The sequence below is a fragment of the Phyllobates terribilis genome, unplaced genomic scaffold (genome assembly GCF_046119375.1).
Source record: "Phyllobates terribilis strain yellow unplaced genomic scaffold, ASM4611937v1 Scaffold_4__5_contigs__length_816908805, whole genome shotgun sequence".
NCBI lineage: Eukaryota > Metazoa > Chordata > Amphibia > Anura > Dendrobatidae > Phyllobates > Phyllobates terribilis.
In genome coordinates this window covers 353,097,287-353,112,311 of record NW_027362764.1, presented here as the reverse complement: position 1 = coordinate 353,112,311, position 15,025 = coordinate 353,097,287, and the positions used below count along the sequence as shown (strand labels likewise).

General features: G+C 43.0%; 1 protein-coding gene across 1 annotated transcript in view; it reads right to left on the bottom strand.

Annotated features, from left to right (window-relative positions):
• Positions 1–15,025, bottom strand: part of SLC6A18 (solute carrier family 6 member 18) — a 1,027,837-nt gene that overhangs the window by 196,116 nt on the left and 816,696 nt on the right. Inside the window, exons 10-11 of the mRNA XM_073676926.1 lie at positions 3,993–4,152; positions 1,123–1,285 (exon numbers count right to left, since the gene is read on the bottom strand). Of these exons, the coding sequence (XP_073533027.1) occupies positions 1,123–1,285; positions 3,993–4,152 (323 nt within the window). The remainder of the gene's footprint in view (positions 1–1,122; positions 1,286–3,992; positions 4,153–15,025) is intronic.

Genomic DNA, 15,025 nt, shown 5'->3' with positions numbered 1-15,025 from the left:
ACGCATACCGGGATTGGGGGATGAGGGGTGCCACGCATACCGGGATTCAGATGAGGGGGGCCATGCATACCAGGATGAGGAATACCATACATACCAGGATAGGGATGGGGTACCATGCATACCAGGATAGGGATGAGGTATAGGGTGCCACGCATACCGGGATTGGGGGGATGAGGGGTGCCACGCATACCGGAATTGGGGGGATGAGGGGGGCCACGCACACCGGGATTCGGATGAGGGGGGCCATGCATACCAGGATGAGGAATACCATACATACCAGGATAGGGATAGGGTACCATGCATACCAGGATAGGGATGAGGTATGGGGTACCACGCATACCAGGATTGGGGTGAGGCGTACCACACATACCAGGATTGGGGTGAGGGGTACCACACATACCAGGATTGGGGTGAGGGGAACAACACATACCAGGATTGGGGTGAGGGGTACCACACATACCAGGATTGGAGTGAGGCGTACCACACATACCAGAATTGGGGTGAGGGGTACCACGCATACCATGATTGGGGTGAGGGGTACCACACATACCATGATTGGGGTGAGGGGTACCACACATACCAGTATAGGATGGTGGGGACACGATGGGGGCAGCACAAATACCAGGAGGGGGGCAGCACATACCAGCATGGGAGACAATATACCAATAAAAATGCTCGCCACCCAGGCATAGAACGGGTTCAATAGCTAGTACATATATATATGTATATATATATATATATATATATATATATATATATATATATATTTGTACAATAAACAAATATTTAATAGGTGAGCCCTATTGTTGACATACTTTTTCTTTTTTTAAAAAAATCGCATTGTACTCGCATAAAAATCACATGCCACTTGCATAACACTCAACCAACTTTTCAGGAATAACATTGGAACGATTTTTTTACTGTGATGGGTATGAGCCCTAATGCATACAATATATCCTGGCATATATGTAAACAAAGGCCATAACTATGATGTGAAACTATTCTTAGATATGAAAAAAACACAACATGATGTTTAAAGATGGACCTTCAGCCTTAGAATGCATAGTATAAATCTCCTTTATGTAGTCATTTTGACATTCATTAAATTAATGAATTACTTACATAATCTGGATCCCATGTTTCATAAGTCAAGGGGGTTAAAAACTGAATGACAATATACGATGAGAACACTGCTACCATTAGCAATGGACTAATGTATCTCCATGTAGCTTGCCAGTAAATATTAGGACGCCTGCCAGTCATCCATTTTATATCTTCACTGAACCTGCATAAAAAACTGTAATTAAAAGTGATTCAGTACTAAAAAATATATATACCGATATATATTTTCTGACTTACCATGCCTGAGTTGATTATTATGCTTATATAGCCACATCCTTTCAGCTCATTGGCTCTTTACATTCTAACAGAGGTGCCAGTTTACAGTTAGGACATGAAAAGCCAGTGAATGTTAACCACTGGGATCTTGATCCTTTGCATACTGCTGTCCAACAGTGTAAAATTCCCAAATTACAATTTTTTTTTCATTTTTTGGGGGAATTTTAATTCCTCTTTTTGTGGCTTTGCTTTTCACTTCAGTGTAGGGACTCGCAAGCATGAGGACACTTGAAACGGATTGCAAGCTTGCGTTTTTAAGCCAATATTTCATCCAATTATCAAATATTATAGGTATATACAGTAGAGACCAAAAGTTTGGACACACCTTCTCATTTAAAGATTTTTCTGTATTTTCATGACTATGAAAATTGTACATTCACACTGAAGACATCAAAACTATGAATTAACACATGTGGAATTAAATATTTAACAAAAAAGTGTGAAGCAACTGAAAATATGTCTTATATTCTAGGTTCTTCAAAGTAGCCACCTTTTGCTTTGATGACTGCTTTGCACACTCTTGGCATTCTTTTGATGAGCTTCAAGAGGTAGTCACCGGAAATGGTCTTCAAACAATCTTGAAGGAGTTCCCAGGGATGCTTAGCACTTGTTGGCCCTTTTGCCTTCACTCTGCGGTCCAGCTCTAGATTGGGTTCAGGTCTGGTGACTGTGGAGGCCAGGTCATCTGACGTAGCACCCCATCACTCTCCTTCTTGGTCAAATAGCCCTTACACAGCCTGGAGGTGTGTTTGGGGTCATTGTCCTGTTGAAAAATAAATGATGGTCCAACTAAACGCAAACGGGATGGAATAGCATGCCGCTGCAAGATGCTGTGGTAGCCATGCTGGTTCAGTATGCCTTCAATTTTGAATAAATCCCCAACAGTGTCACCAGCAAAATACCCCCACACCATCACACCTCCTCCTCCATGCTTCACGGTGGGAACCAGGCATGTAGAGTCCATCCGTTCACCTTTTCTGCGTCGCACAAAGACACGGTGGTTGGAACCAAAGATCTCAAATTTGGACTCATCAGACCAAAGCACAGATTCCCACTGGTCTAATGTCCATTCCTTATGTTCTTTAGCCCAAACAAGTCTCTTCTGCTTGTTGCCTGTTCTTAGCAATGGTTTCCTAGCAGCTATTTTACCATGAAGGCCTGCTGCACAAAGTCTCCTTTTAACAATTGTTGTAGAGATGTGTCTGCTGCTAGAACTCTGTGCGGCATTGACCTGGTCTCTAATCTGAGCTGCTGTTACCCTGCGATTTCTGAGGCTGGTGACTCAGATAAACTTATACTCAGAAGCAGAGGTGACTCTTGGTCTTCCTTTCCTGGGGCGGTCCTCATGTGAGCCAGTTTCTTTGTAGCGCTTGATGGTTTTTGCAACTGCACTTGGGGACACTTTTAAAGTTTGCCCAATTTTTCGCACTGACAGACCTTCATTTCTTAAAGTAATGATGGCCACTCATTTTTCTTTACTTAGCTGCTTTTTTCTTGCCATAATACAAATTCTAACAGTCTATTCAGTAGGACTATCAGCTGTGTATCCACCTGACTTCTGCACAACACAACTGATGGTCCCAACCCCATTTATAAGGCAAGAAATCCCACTTATTAAACCTGACAGGGCACACCTGTGAAGTGAAAACCATTTCCGGTGACTACCTCTTGAAGCTCATCAAGAGAATGCCAAGAGTGTGCAAAGCAGTCATCAAAGCAAAAAGTGGCTACTTTAAAGAACCTAGAATATAAGACATATTTTTAGTTGTTTCACACTTTTTTGTTAAGTATATAATTCCACATGTGTTAATTCATAGTTTTGATGCCTTCAGTGTGAATGTACAATTTTCATAGTCAGGAAAATACAGAAAAATCTTGAAATGAGAAGGTGTGTCCAAACTTTTGGTCTCTACTGTATATTTGCACATTATATTTTTATTCAGCATGCTGCAAAGCCCATCAATGTTGGCCTTGTAAATTAGGGTGTCTGTCCTCAAGGGATGCACTTATATAGTGCTGGGTAGCCCGCCTAATCTAATAGTATAGGCATCACCAATAGGTTGTAAACCAGACACTGTGCACTACATGTGTGTGACCAGCGTCTTGTTTGTGTGAAATTTTAATACTAAATCTCTCTCTCCATGAACTGGTAGGTTTCAAATGGTTGTCATCAGGATTTGGCACCTGTGTTGCCTCCATCTTTATTAAGGTGGTTTGCTGCATCCTGATTATGCATTAGTTTCTGTGATCTGGGCATACTCTTGCCCTTTTTTGCTGCGTTTAATTTGATTGTATGCAGCCCAAAATGGTGACAATGACAAAGCAGCTCACCTCACAAAAATGTAAGCCCTCATTAAAAAAGTTATGGCTCCTGGAATGTGAAAAAAATAAATAAAAAAAAGTGTGGACATTGAGGCCAAATTAACCTTTGTCCTTAAGGGATTAATAAATAACAATGTTTTTTTGTATATAAAAGTTAATTTGTATTTTCTATTTTATCATTTAATCATTGTAGATGATTAATTTCACTATGAATTGACTGATCTGCTTATACAATAGAATATACATAAACAAAAATTCAAACTGTACTTTACCTGTCAATACCATATACATATGTAACAGTGATAACTTCAAAGAAAACGACTACTAAAAGTGTTAAAGAACCTGTAAAAGTATCAAAGATTTGAAGCCAATAATTTCCAGATCCCATTGTAAAAATAAGGGAAAATGCAAATGATAGCAGACATATTAAACCTAAAAAAGAAAAAATGAAGAGTGTAAAAAAACAGTTAGGGGTACTTCAAGGATAACATATAAGCAAGGCATGAACTGGAAAATCACCATTTGTTCAGTATGTAAGAGGGTGACCTGAGTGGTCGTACGTTTCTTTCCCCTGTGTGAATATAATGTTGTACCCGATGTTTGTATAAGAGTATGTATATGACCTAATGTCTCATGTGTTAGTTACAGAGTCAGTAAAGGTCAGGTTTAGAGTGATAGATTAGAAATGGGGTAGTGCAGAGGTGGGCACTAAAGCATAGGAAGTATTTAGTTAGTCAGGAAACAGTTAAGGGGTTCAGGAGCTGCACCAGTGTGGGAGGAGCAGGACAGTGAAGAACTGGGTGACTTCCTGATTTCAGGTAGTTAGAGTTAGTGAGAGTCAGATGAAGTCCAAGAGGGAGAGGTGTGACAGAGCAGGGAGAGATGTTACAGACCAGTAAAGGTCCAGGGGGCACCAGGAACATGATCTGTCCAGCAGTAGAGAAGCGTCAGTCAGTAACTCTTAAACAGATATTTCCTTAACATTTGGGGCCTACGGTACACAGGATCCACAGAGAAACATGTCTCAAAATCTTTCCAGAAGGGGAGGTCGGACATGAAATAGCACAGAGAAGATGGTACGGTACTCTTAAAGCAGCAGAGCATCTCATAGGCCAAGAAGGTCAACTATGGAAGGGATAGCTCAGGACAAACGGACAATCAACATCAATACGTGTTGTGCATTGGACTTTGAGCCTGGAAAAGTATGTACACAATACTGCATGTTCCACTATGTTGAATTTGGACATTTACGTATAGTCCATTTTTATAAAACGGAGTGGAAGTCCCCAAATGTGTGTGCGGTGGTTCCTGAAGTAGAAGAACCGAAGAAAGCAGAAATCTGCGACCAGAACTTGAGTGTTATGCACCACACGCACAGCACAGGAGAATTGGGACATTTGTCTTTGTCAGGGAGCCATGGTGTAGGCACACAGCAGTCCCTTGCCACAACTACCACTCTGAGCCCCTCAGAAGTAGGCACAACTAAATCCTCAATACTTCAGTTAGAGGTCCACAGAGCGACATATCTAATTACAGTGTAACTTTCTCTACATGGACAAAAGTAGTGAGATGCCTATATAGTATGTGACACCTATCATAGTTTTTAGGACATTACGCTCCAAATCCATAGGCATCAGGTTTAGACTTTTCTACAACTTACAGCTATATCAACATCTTCTCTTCTGAGAAGTCTTTCTACAAGATTTTGGAGTGTGCCTGTGGGAATTTTTGTCTATTCATCCAGAAGAGCATTTGTCATGTAAGACACTGATGTTTGATGGGACTGAGGTTAAGGCTCTGTGCAAACTAGTCAAGTTTTTCCATACCAAATTTACCCAACTATGTCTTTATGGACCATGATTTGTACACTGGGGAAGTTATACTGGAAGAGAAAAAGACCTTCCATAAACTGTTTCCACAAAGTTGGAAGAATAAATTTTACAAAATGTCTCATTATGCTGAAGCATTATGATGATTTTTCTTTACTGGAATTGGCATGTCTGGAAGCTCACATGTAGTATCAAAGCTCTCAGTTTGTAATGTTTTAGCATTAAAATACTAGTTCTTGTTGCTCACTTTGACAAAAAGGCGGATTACTTTAAAACAGTCAAAGGAATCCAAGTCTATTCTACAATTCCTAACTATAGACTTCTATCTAAGTGAAGATGGCTCTAAGCCTATAACTATTGTTTACAAATGCTCAGCCCTGGCATCCCAGGATCTGAGTAATATTTCTGCAAATGATAATTTGTTAATTGAACACTCACAACAGCTGGCTCCTCAGATGCATGGAGAAGCTCCTGTCCCCCATAGGTCATCTAATCTAGCACCAGTGGTGCCCAAAGATGTCCACCCACAGGATGCTGAGGGATGGCAATGGGTTGTCATTAGTGTTGAGCATTCCGATACTGTAATATCGGGTATCGGCCGATATTCGCGGTATCGGAATTCCGATACTTAATTCCGATACTTTTACAATATCGAATACCGGAATCGGAAGTTCCCATAATGCCTGCGCTCTGCAGTGTCTGTGAAGGATGGCAAGTTGGATGGCAGCGCGATCCAGCCTGTCATCAGAATGCCATCCCAGCGGGGGAGAATTCTCCTGATTGTTTAAAAGCCGGCGCGTGGTAAAAAGCCGCCGGCTTTTAAACAATCGCACAGCCCCATACTGCTTCCCCGCAGCCTCCCACCCCGATCCTCCGCTCCTCTCGCCACCTCCCATCCCGATCGTAAGCTAGGACCGGGCGGGGAGTGCAGCACCAAGGAGCGGGGAGCGAAGAACCCGGACGGGAAAGCCGGCAGTGAAAAGACTTCACCGCCGGCTTTCCCGTTCTGTGCTGCGCTTTCCCGCCGGTTATTTCAAATGAACAGCTGAGGTATCAGGTGATGCTGATCAGCTGTTCATTTGAAGTCGCCGCGGTGCCCTCGGAGGGTTCATGTGAGTTCATGCTTGACTGCATTGCATGAACTCACATGAACTTTCCCACGGCCGCACAGGTCAGCCTCACCTCCCAGACCATCAGCCCACCATGATTAGTGTGTGCGGGGTGTGTGTGCGGGAGTGTGTGTGCGGAGGTGTGTGTGCGGGGGTGTGTGTGCGGGGGTGTCTGTGCGGGGGTGTCTGTGCGGGGGTGTCTGTGCGGGGTGTGTGTGCGGGGTGTGTGTGCGGGGTGTGTGTGCGGTGTCTGTGTGCAGGGTGTGTGTGCGGGGTGTGTGTGCGGGGTCTGTGCGGTGTGTGTGTGCGGGGTGTGTGTGCGGGGTGTGTGTGCGGGGTGTGTGTGCGGGGTGTGTGTGCGGTGTCTGTGCGCGGTGTCTGTGCGCGGTGTCTGTGCGGAGTGTGTGCGTGCAGGCAGACATAGGCCGATGTGACACTACTACTCCCATCGGCCTATGTCTGTCCCCCGTCCACTCGTGCCAGCAGGATCAGCTCGATGGGAGCAGTAGTTCCCATCAGCCTGATCCTGCTATTTAAATTGCCCCATGGTCCCCAATAAATGTTAAATACATGTCATTGGTGGCCAGTGGTTACCTAAAATAAATTAGTTCATACATTACCTGTCCCCGCCGATCGCCACCTAAAATAAAGTAAAAAATAAAAAACTACACCTATACTCACCTAGACACCTAATTCCCCGAAGCCATCGATCTCCTGTAATAAAATATAAAATAATAAACCACAACCTTATCCTTACCCCTCCGTAGTAGTCCACGAGTGTCCCACGATGATCTCCAGTTCAGAGCAGCCACATAGAATGTGACCGCTCTGAACCGCTGCCGCCGCTAGAATGACGGGGCCGTAAGGGTTCGCCGGAGTTCAGGCAGCGCTGCTCCGGTTAGCTGCTTTACGGCCCTGCTGTATCGTGAGAAATTCCCACGGTACAGCAGTGCCGTAAAGGAGGTCTCCGAAGCTGCGCTGACTGAATGCACTCCGGTGACCTCAGTCAGTGGCTCCTGCTGCCGGGAGCGGACGTGTTCCCGGCAGCGTGAGCTTACAGCAGCCATGCACAGCTGTCACCATCTCCAGATGTGACAGCTGTGCATGGGAGATCAGCGCAGGAACGTGGACAGGTAACTATTATTTTTAGTAAACTAAGAATTAAATAAAATGGTGTGTTTTATTTCAAATAAATTATTTTTTTCTGGGTGTAGTGTGTGTTTTCTTTTTAACACTTTGTAGGTTAGTAATGGGGGTGTCTTATAGACGCCCATCATTACTAACCTGGGCATCATGGCAGCTGGCGCTGACATGAACCCCACCACTATTACCCCCTGCCACCGCACCAGGGCAGCGTGGAAGAGCGAGGCTAAGTGCCAGAATTGGCGCATCCTATGGATGCGCCATTTCTGGGGCGGCTGACAGCTGGTGTTTCTAGCCTGGGAGGGGGCCATTATTCATGGCACCCTTCCTGGGCTATTAATATCAGCCCCCAGCTGTCTGCCTAGCCTTTGCTAGCTATTAAAATAGGGGGGACCCCACATCATTTTTTTTGGGGGGGTCCCCCATTTTAATAGCTAGTAAAGGCTAGGTATTCAGCTGGGGGCTGATATTAGTAGCCTGGGAAGCTCCGTGGGTTTTACCCCCTTCCCAGGCTTCAAACATCTGCCCCAGCCGTCTGCTTAACCTGTTTATTTTAACACTAAATGACATTTGAGGAGTTAATAAAGATGCAGTCCCTAAATTATTATTTATTTTTTAATTAATTTTTCCCAAAACTTTTGACGTGGGCTTTGCCATATTTTTGTATGCCAGCCAGGTACAGCATCCAGCTTCTATGAACGCGCCATTTTCCGGGGCGGCTTGCGGACTGCAATTTTCAGCGGGGGGGGGGGGGCAGAAAGCTTGGGCCTCCCTGCGCTGCAGATTCCATCCCCCAGCTGCCTAGTTGTACCTGGCTGGACACAAAAATAGGGCGAAGCCCCACGTATTTTTTTTTTTAATTATTTCATGAAATTCATGGAATAATTAAGAAAAAAAGGGCTTCCCTATATTTTTGTGTCCAACCAGGTACAAATAGGCAGCTGGTGGTTGGGGGCAGCCCGTTCCTGCCTGCTGTACCTGGCTGGACACAAATATAGTGCGAAGCCCCACGTCAATTTTTTTTTAATTATTTCAGGAAATTCATGAAATAATTAAAAAAAAATTATGTGGGGCTTCGCCCTATATTTGTGTCCAGTCAGGTACAGCAGGCAGGAACGGGCTGCCCCCAACCACCAGCTGCCTATTTGTACCTAGCCGGACACAACAATATAGGGAAGCCCTTTTTTTCTTAATTATTCCATGAATTTCATGAAATAATTAAAAAAAAAAATACGTGGGGCTTCGCCCTATTTTTGTGTCCAGCCAGGTACAACAAGGCAGCTGGGGGCTGGAATCCGCAGCGCAGGGAGGCCCAAGCTTTCTGGGCCCCACCCGCTGCAAATTGCAGTCCGCAGCCGCCCCGGAAAATGGCGCGTTCATAGAAGCGCCATCTTCTGGCGCTGTACCCAACTCATCCAGGGCCCTGGTGCGGTGGCTCACTGGGTAATAAAGGGGTTAAGGCCAGCTTGGCATTATCAGCTGGCCCTAAGCCCGAAATTCATGGGGTCACGCCAATATTAGACATGACCACCATGAATTTCTAGTAAAGTATTTAAAAAAACACAACACCCAGAATAAAGTCCTTTAATTGAAATAAACACACAATTCTTTATTGTTCTAAATTAAACCATACTTACCGTCACGCCCATTCCAGCTGAAGCCAACGATCTCCTGAAATAAAAGAAAAATAATAAACCAACCTCATCCTTACCTTTCCATGGCTCCCACGACAGCTTCAGCTCTGCTACATCGAGATGACAGGCTGGACCGCAGCAGAACGCTGCCATCCAGCCTGTCATCCCGCAGACACTGAGAAGCGCAGGCATGCTTCCACTCCTCAGTGTCTGGCTGTGACGGCATAAAGATGAGCCGAGGTCATGTCCAATGAACTCAGCTCACCTCATGCACGTCACTGACAGCGTGGGAAAATTCTCCTGCACTCAGCGCTTCAGCGTGAGAATTTTCCCACGCTGTCAGTGACGTGCATGAGGTGAGCTGAGTTCATTGGACATGAACTCGGCTCATCTGGATGACGTCACAGAGAGACACTGAGGAGCGCAAGCATGCCTGCGCTTCTCAGTGTCTGCGGGATGACAGGCTGGATGGCAGCGTTCTGCTGCGGTCCAGCCTGTCATCTCGATGTAGCAGAGCTGAAGCTGTCGTGGGAACCATGGAAAGGTAAGGATGAGGTTGCTTCATTATTTTTCTTTTATTGCAGGAGATCGTTGGCTTCAGCTGGAATGGGCGTGATGGTAAGTAGAGTTTAATTTAGAACAATAAAGGATTGTGTCTTTATTTCAATTAAAGGACTTTATTCTGGGTGTTTGTGTTTTTCTTTAACTTTGACTATGGGGTTAGTAATGGGGGTGTCTTATAGACGCCTCTCCATTACTAACCTGGGCTTGATGTCAGCTGGCATTATAAGCTGACCTCAACCCCAGCCCTATTACCCCACTGCCACCGCTACAGGGCAGTGGGAAGAGCGAGGCTAAGTGCCAGAATTGGCGCATCCTATGGATGCGCCATTTCTGGGGCGGCTGATGGCTGGTGTTTCTAGCCTGGGAGGGGGCCAATATTCATGGCACCCTTCCTGGGCTATTAAAATCAGCCCCCAGCTGTCTGCCTAGCCTTTGCTAGCTATTAAATTAGGGGGGACCCCACGTTATTTTTTTGGGGGGGTTCCCCCATTTTAATAGCTAGTAAAGGCTAGGTATTCAGCTGGGGGCTGATATTAGTAGCCTGGGAAGCTCCGTGGGTATTACCCCCCTCCCAGGCTTCAAACATTTGCCCCAGCTGTCTGCTTAACCTCCGCTAGAGCCTAAAATTAAGAGGAACCCCACGCCAATTTTTTTTTAAATAAATCCTTTATTTTAACACTAAATGACAAGTACAGTAATCAACACTGTCACTGTACTTCTTATATATGTGACTGACATGTTTCTATCTATCTAATCTATGTGTGATGCTCTATTCTTTCTATTCTAAATTGTCGGGTACAGATGCTGAATTGCCGGCCGGCTTTTTTAAAGAGACGGTGCATGAAAACACTAATATTTTTTTAAATAAATCCTTTACACTAAATGACAAGTACAGTAAGCAACACTGTCACTGTACTTCATATATATGTGACTGACATGTTTCTATCTATCTAATCTATGTGTGAAGCTCTATTCTGTCTGTTATAAATTGTCGGGTACCGCTGCTGATTTGCCGGCCGGCTTTTTTAAAGAGACGGTGCACGAAAACACTAATATTTTTTAAAATAAATCCTTTATACTAAATGACAAGTACAGTAATCAACACTGTCACTGTGCTTCATATATATGTGACTGACATGTTTCTATCTATCTAATCTATGTGTGAAGCTCTATTCTTTCTGTTGTAAATTGTCGGGTACCGGTGAATGCCGCTGATGAATTGCCGGCTTTTCATGTCATTCTACATTATTCTTAGTTGTTTTACTTCATGTAGAATTAACCTACAAGGAAAGAAAGGGTTTATTTTCATTCCGATATTTGTGTCCCATTGACTTGCATTGGTTTCCGGTATCGGAATCGGCGATATCTGATACTTTTTGGGTATCGGCCCGATCCAATCCGATACGATATTTCCTGATATCGGAAGGTATCGCTCAACACTAGTTGTCATGACATCTGGGAGACTGCTCAAGGCCCCCATGCCTGTCTCGATGGAACTTCAATGAAAGCCGGCCCCTCAGGTATTGCTGTGACCAGAGGCATAACTAGGGGTTTAGCTCAAAACATCTGAGTGGGCCCCTAACCAGGTAACCCTGATTGCAACTATAGCAGAGCACCCTAATTGTGGGCATAGGGGAACCTCAGTAGATGACCATGTTATTACTGAAAATAAATCTCTATAAAAAAACAACACTGATATTACCGCCATATGGTGCCCATATAGTGGTAGATACCAGTGCTGTAGGTGATATAGGAGATTTACATTTATTGATGGTGATTTACAACTGATTTTCTTTCTGATGGAGTTGTTCATTTTTCCTCATCTTTTCCATCTGAACCCAGACCGATACAACTTCTTCCAGCCACGACTTGTCTGCAGAGATTACAAAGACACATTAGACTTCTCACATTTCCAGCCCCGTCCCCATCTATTCCCAATCTGCACAATCTGATCATCCTGCAGATACCTCAATACTGAGCAGCTGCTGCCGTATGTGTGGTACAATAACAGAGCTCCTCTTAGTGCCCCACATAATAATGTCCACCACTGTGCCCCTTACATAGTAATAATGCCTCCTTTGTGCACTCTAGATGGTAAAATTACCCTCTAGAAAATGTTAATGCTCTGTGCAAGTGCCCTAGAAAATAGTTTCCACATTTTGCCCCTAGAAAGTGATAATGTCTCATGTGCATCTTTGACAATCACAATACTCTGAGTGTCCCTATTACAATAATGCTTCTTGAATGCCCACTTAACATTTAATAATGTTCCCTGAGTCCCCCCATGTACAATTCCCCTATACACAGTATGAGGGGCCCACAGCTTCCTTATATACAGTATGATGGGCCCACAGCTGCCCTATACACATTATAATGACCCCCACAGTACTCCTCATACTGTATAATGGACCCCACAGTAATACTAACAATATATAATATCCCCAACACTGTGTAATGGCTCCCACAGCAGCACCAATACTATATAATGGCCCTCACACTTTATATTAGCCTTCACAATAGTCTCAACATAGTATGATGGCCCCTAAACTATATAATGGCCCTCACATTAACTCTCACACTGTATAGTGTCCCCACACTTTATAATTGGCCCCTCACAGTAGTCCCCCATTGCCGCCAAGCTGCATAATGGCCCTGTCATTAACTCCCACACTGAATAATGAGCCCCAAACCATATGACGGCCCCTACAATAGTCCCTACAATGTATGAGCGTCCCGCCCATACTTTATGATGCCCCCACAGTCACACTTCCATTTTTAACTAAATATTAACATGGAGAAAAAACAAAGGAGTTTAATCGGAAAAGTAAAAAAACTTTTATTCATATATTTAAAATGGATCAAATATTAAAAACATTGATGGACCGGAATGGGTGGTTCATCAAAAATAAACTAACAATAAAGACAGAAAAGTGCAAATAACCCAGAAAAAAAACAAAAAAAACAATTGCTAGGTATATAGAGGGTTAATCTCACTAAACAGGTAAGTAAAGATTCAAGGAGGTTGCACATTAAAACTTCCCCAAAGATCTTGATTAGATAAAGTACAATCACATATCTGTTGATTAGACAAAATGCTGTGGCATCCCAGTACCCGTTCTACTGCTGCTAAAGGAGACAGTTGTCGTGTGGTACTAGATTTGTTCCATTGTGTGTACTGAGTTAGGGGATTTAATACATTGCATTGTAAATTGTACTTTCATTGCATAGTACATTTGTACTTTCTTGCTGTCTACTGGTCAATGTGTGTATATGAAAGTAAGTGATTCATCTCTACACAACTAGCTGCCATAGCAATGGATAGGAGGAGTCTCCCAGCTCAGGCCACACTATGACTGAACTCTGGTACAAACCAGATCAATTGTTTTTGCTATTCGTGTGGTCCAGACAGAGACAGCAGGGAACATTTCAGCATAGAACTCTGTTGTGCACTGACGATATTGTGCTCCATGCACGAGTACTCCTTTGAAACTCAAATTTCTCTTCTTACTACCATGATACATGCGGCAGGCTACATTCTCAGCTTGTAATTTTTTGGCGGTGAAATTCAGCTGTATTCAGAGCTCGTCCACAGTAAAAAAAATCTATTTTTTTCTGCTACTAATGTATGCTACTAATGATATAGCAGGCCACATCTCAGCTTGTATTTTTTTTGCGCATATATTATATTGTATACAGGCCTTGTCCACAGTAAAAAAAATTGAATTTCTCCTGTTACCACCGTGATACATACAGCAGGCCAAATCTGAGGTTGAAATTTTTTGGCTGTGAAATTCAGCTGTATCCAGAGGCTCATCCACAGTAAAAAAATTAAAAAACTATCGTGATACATGCAGCAGGCTTCTATTTTTTTTTGCTGTGCATATATTATGCTGTATACAAGCCTTGTCCACAGTAAAAAATCTAATTTCTTCTGTTTCTAACATGATGCATACAGAAGGTCACATCTCAGCTTGTAATTTTTTGGCGCATATATTTTACTATATCCTGGCCTCGTCTACAGTAAAAAATCTAATTTCTTCTGTTACTAATATGATACACACAGCAGGCCACATTTCAGCTTGTAATTTTTTGGCACATATATTATGCTGTATACAGGCATCATTCACAGTAAAAAAATTAATTTCTAATTTCTTCAGCTGCTAACATGATATATAGAGTAGACCACATCTCAGCTTGTATTTTTTTTCAGTGAAATTCAGCTGTGTTCAGAGCTCGTCCACAATATAAATATTTCATTTCTTCCATTACTACCGTGATACATACAGCAGGCCACATCTCAGCTTGTAATTTTTTGGCACATATATTCTGATGTATACAGGTCTCATTCTCAGTAAAAAAATCAAATTTCTTCAGTTGCTAACATGATAGATAGAGCAGGTCACATCTTCTCTTGCAACTTTATGGTGCTGATATTGTTCTCCTTACAGGGGTTCATATGATAAAATCTAACTTTGTTGTCTTATTACTGTGCTATATAAAGCAGGCCACATTTCAGCTTTTATTCTTTGGTGCTGATATTCTGCTCCATCCAGGGGTTCACATTATAAAACCTTAATTTGTTCTTTACTTCTGTGCTACATAAGCGATGCCACATTTTAGCTTTAATTCTTTGGTGCTGATATTCTGCTCCATCCATTCACATGATAAAACCTAACTTTGTTGTCTTACTAGCATGTTACATAAAGCAGTCCACATTTTAGCTTTAAATTCTTTGGTGCTGATATTCTGCTCCATCCAGGGGTTCACATGATAAAATCTACATTTTTGCTGCTTCTACCATGCTACATAAATCAGACCACATCTGAACTTGTAATTGTTTTATGCTGAGATTCTTGTCTGTCCAGGACTCTACATTAGAAAAGTTATTTTTTTCTGGTACCGTGCTATAGAAACCATGCCACATTTCAGCTTTTAATTATTTTGTGCTAGTATTGTGCTCCAGACAATAGTTTACATTTCACAATCTAAATTTTTCATACTAATAGCATGGTCCAGAAACCAGACA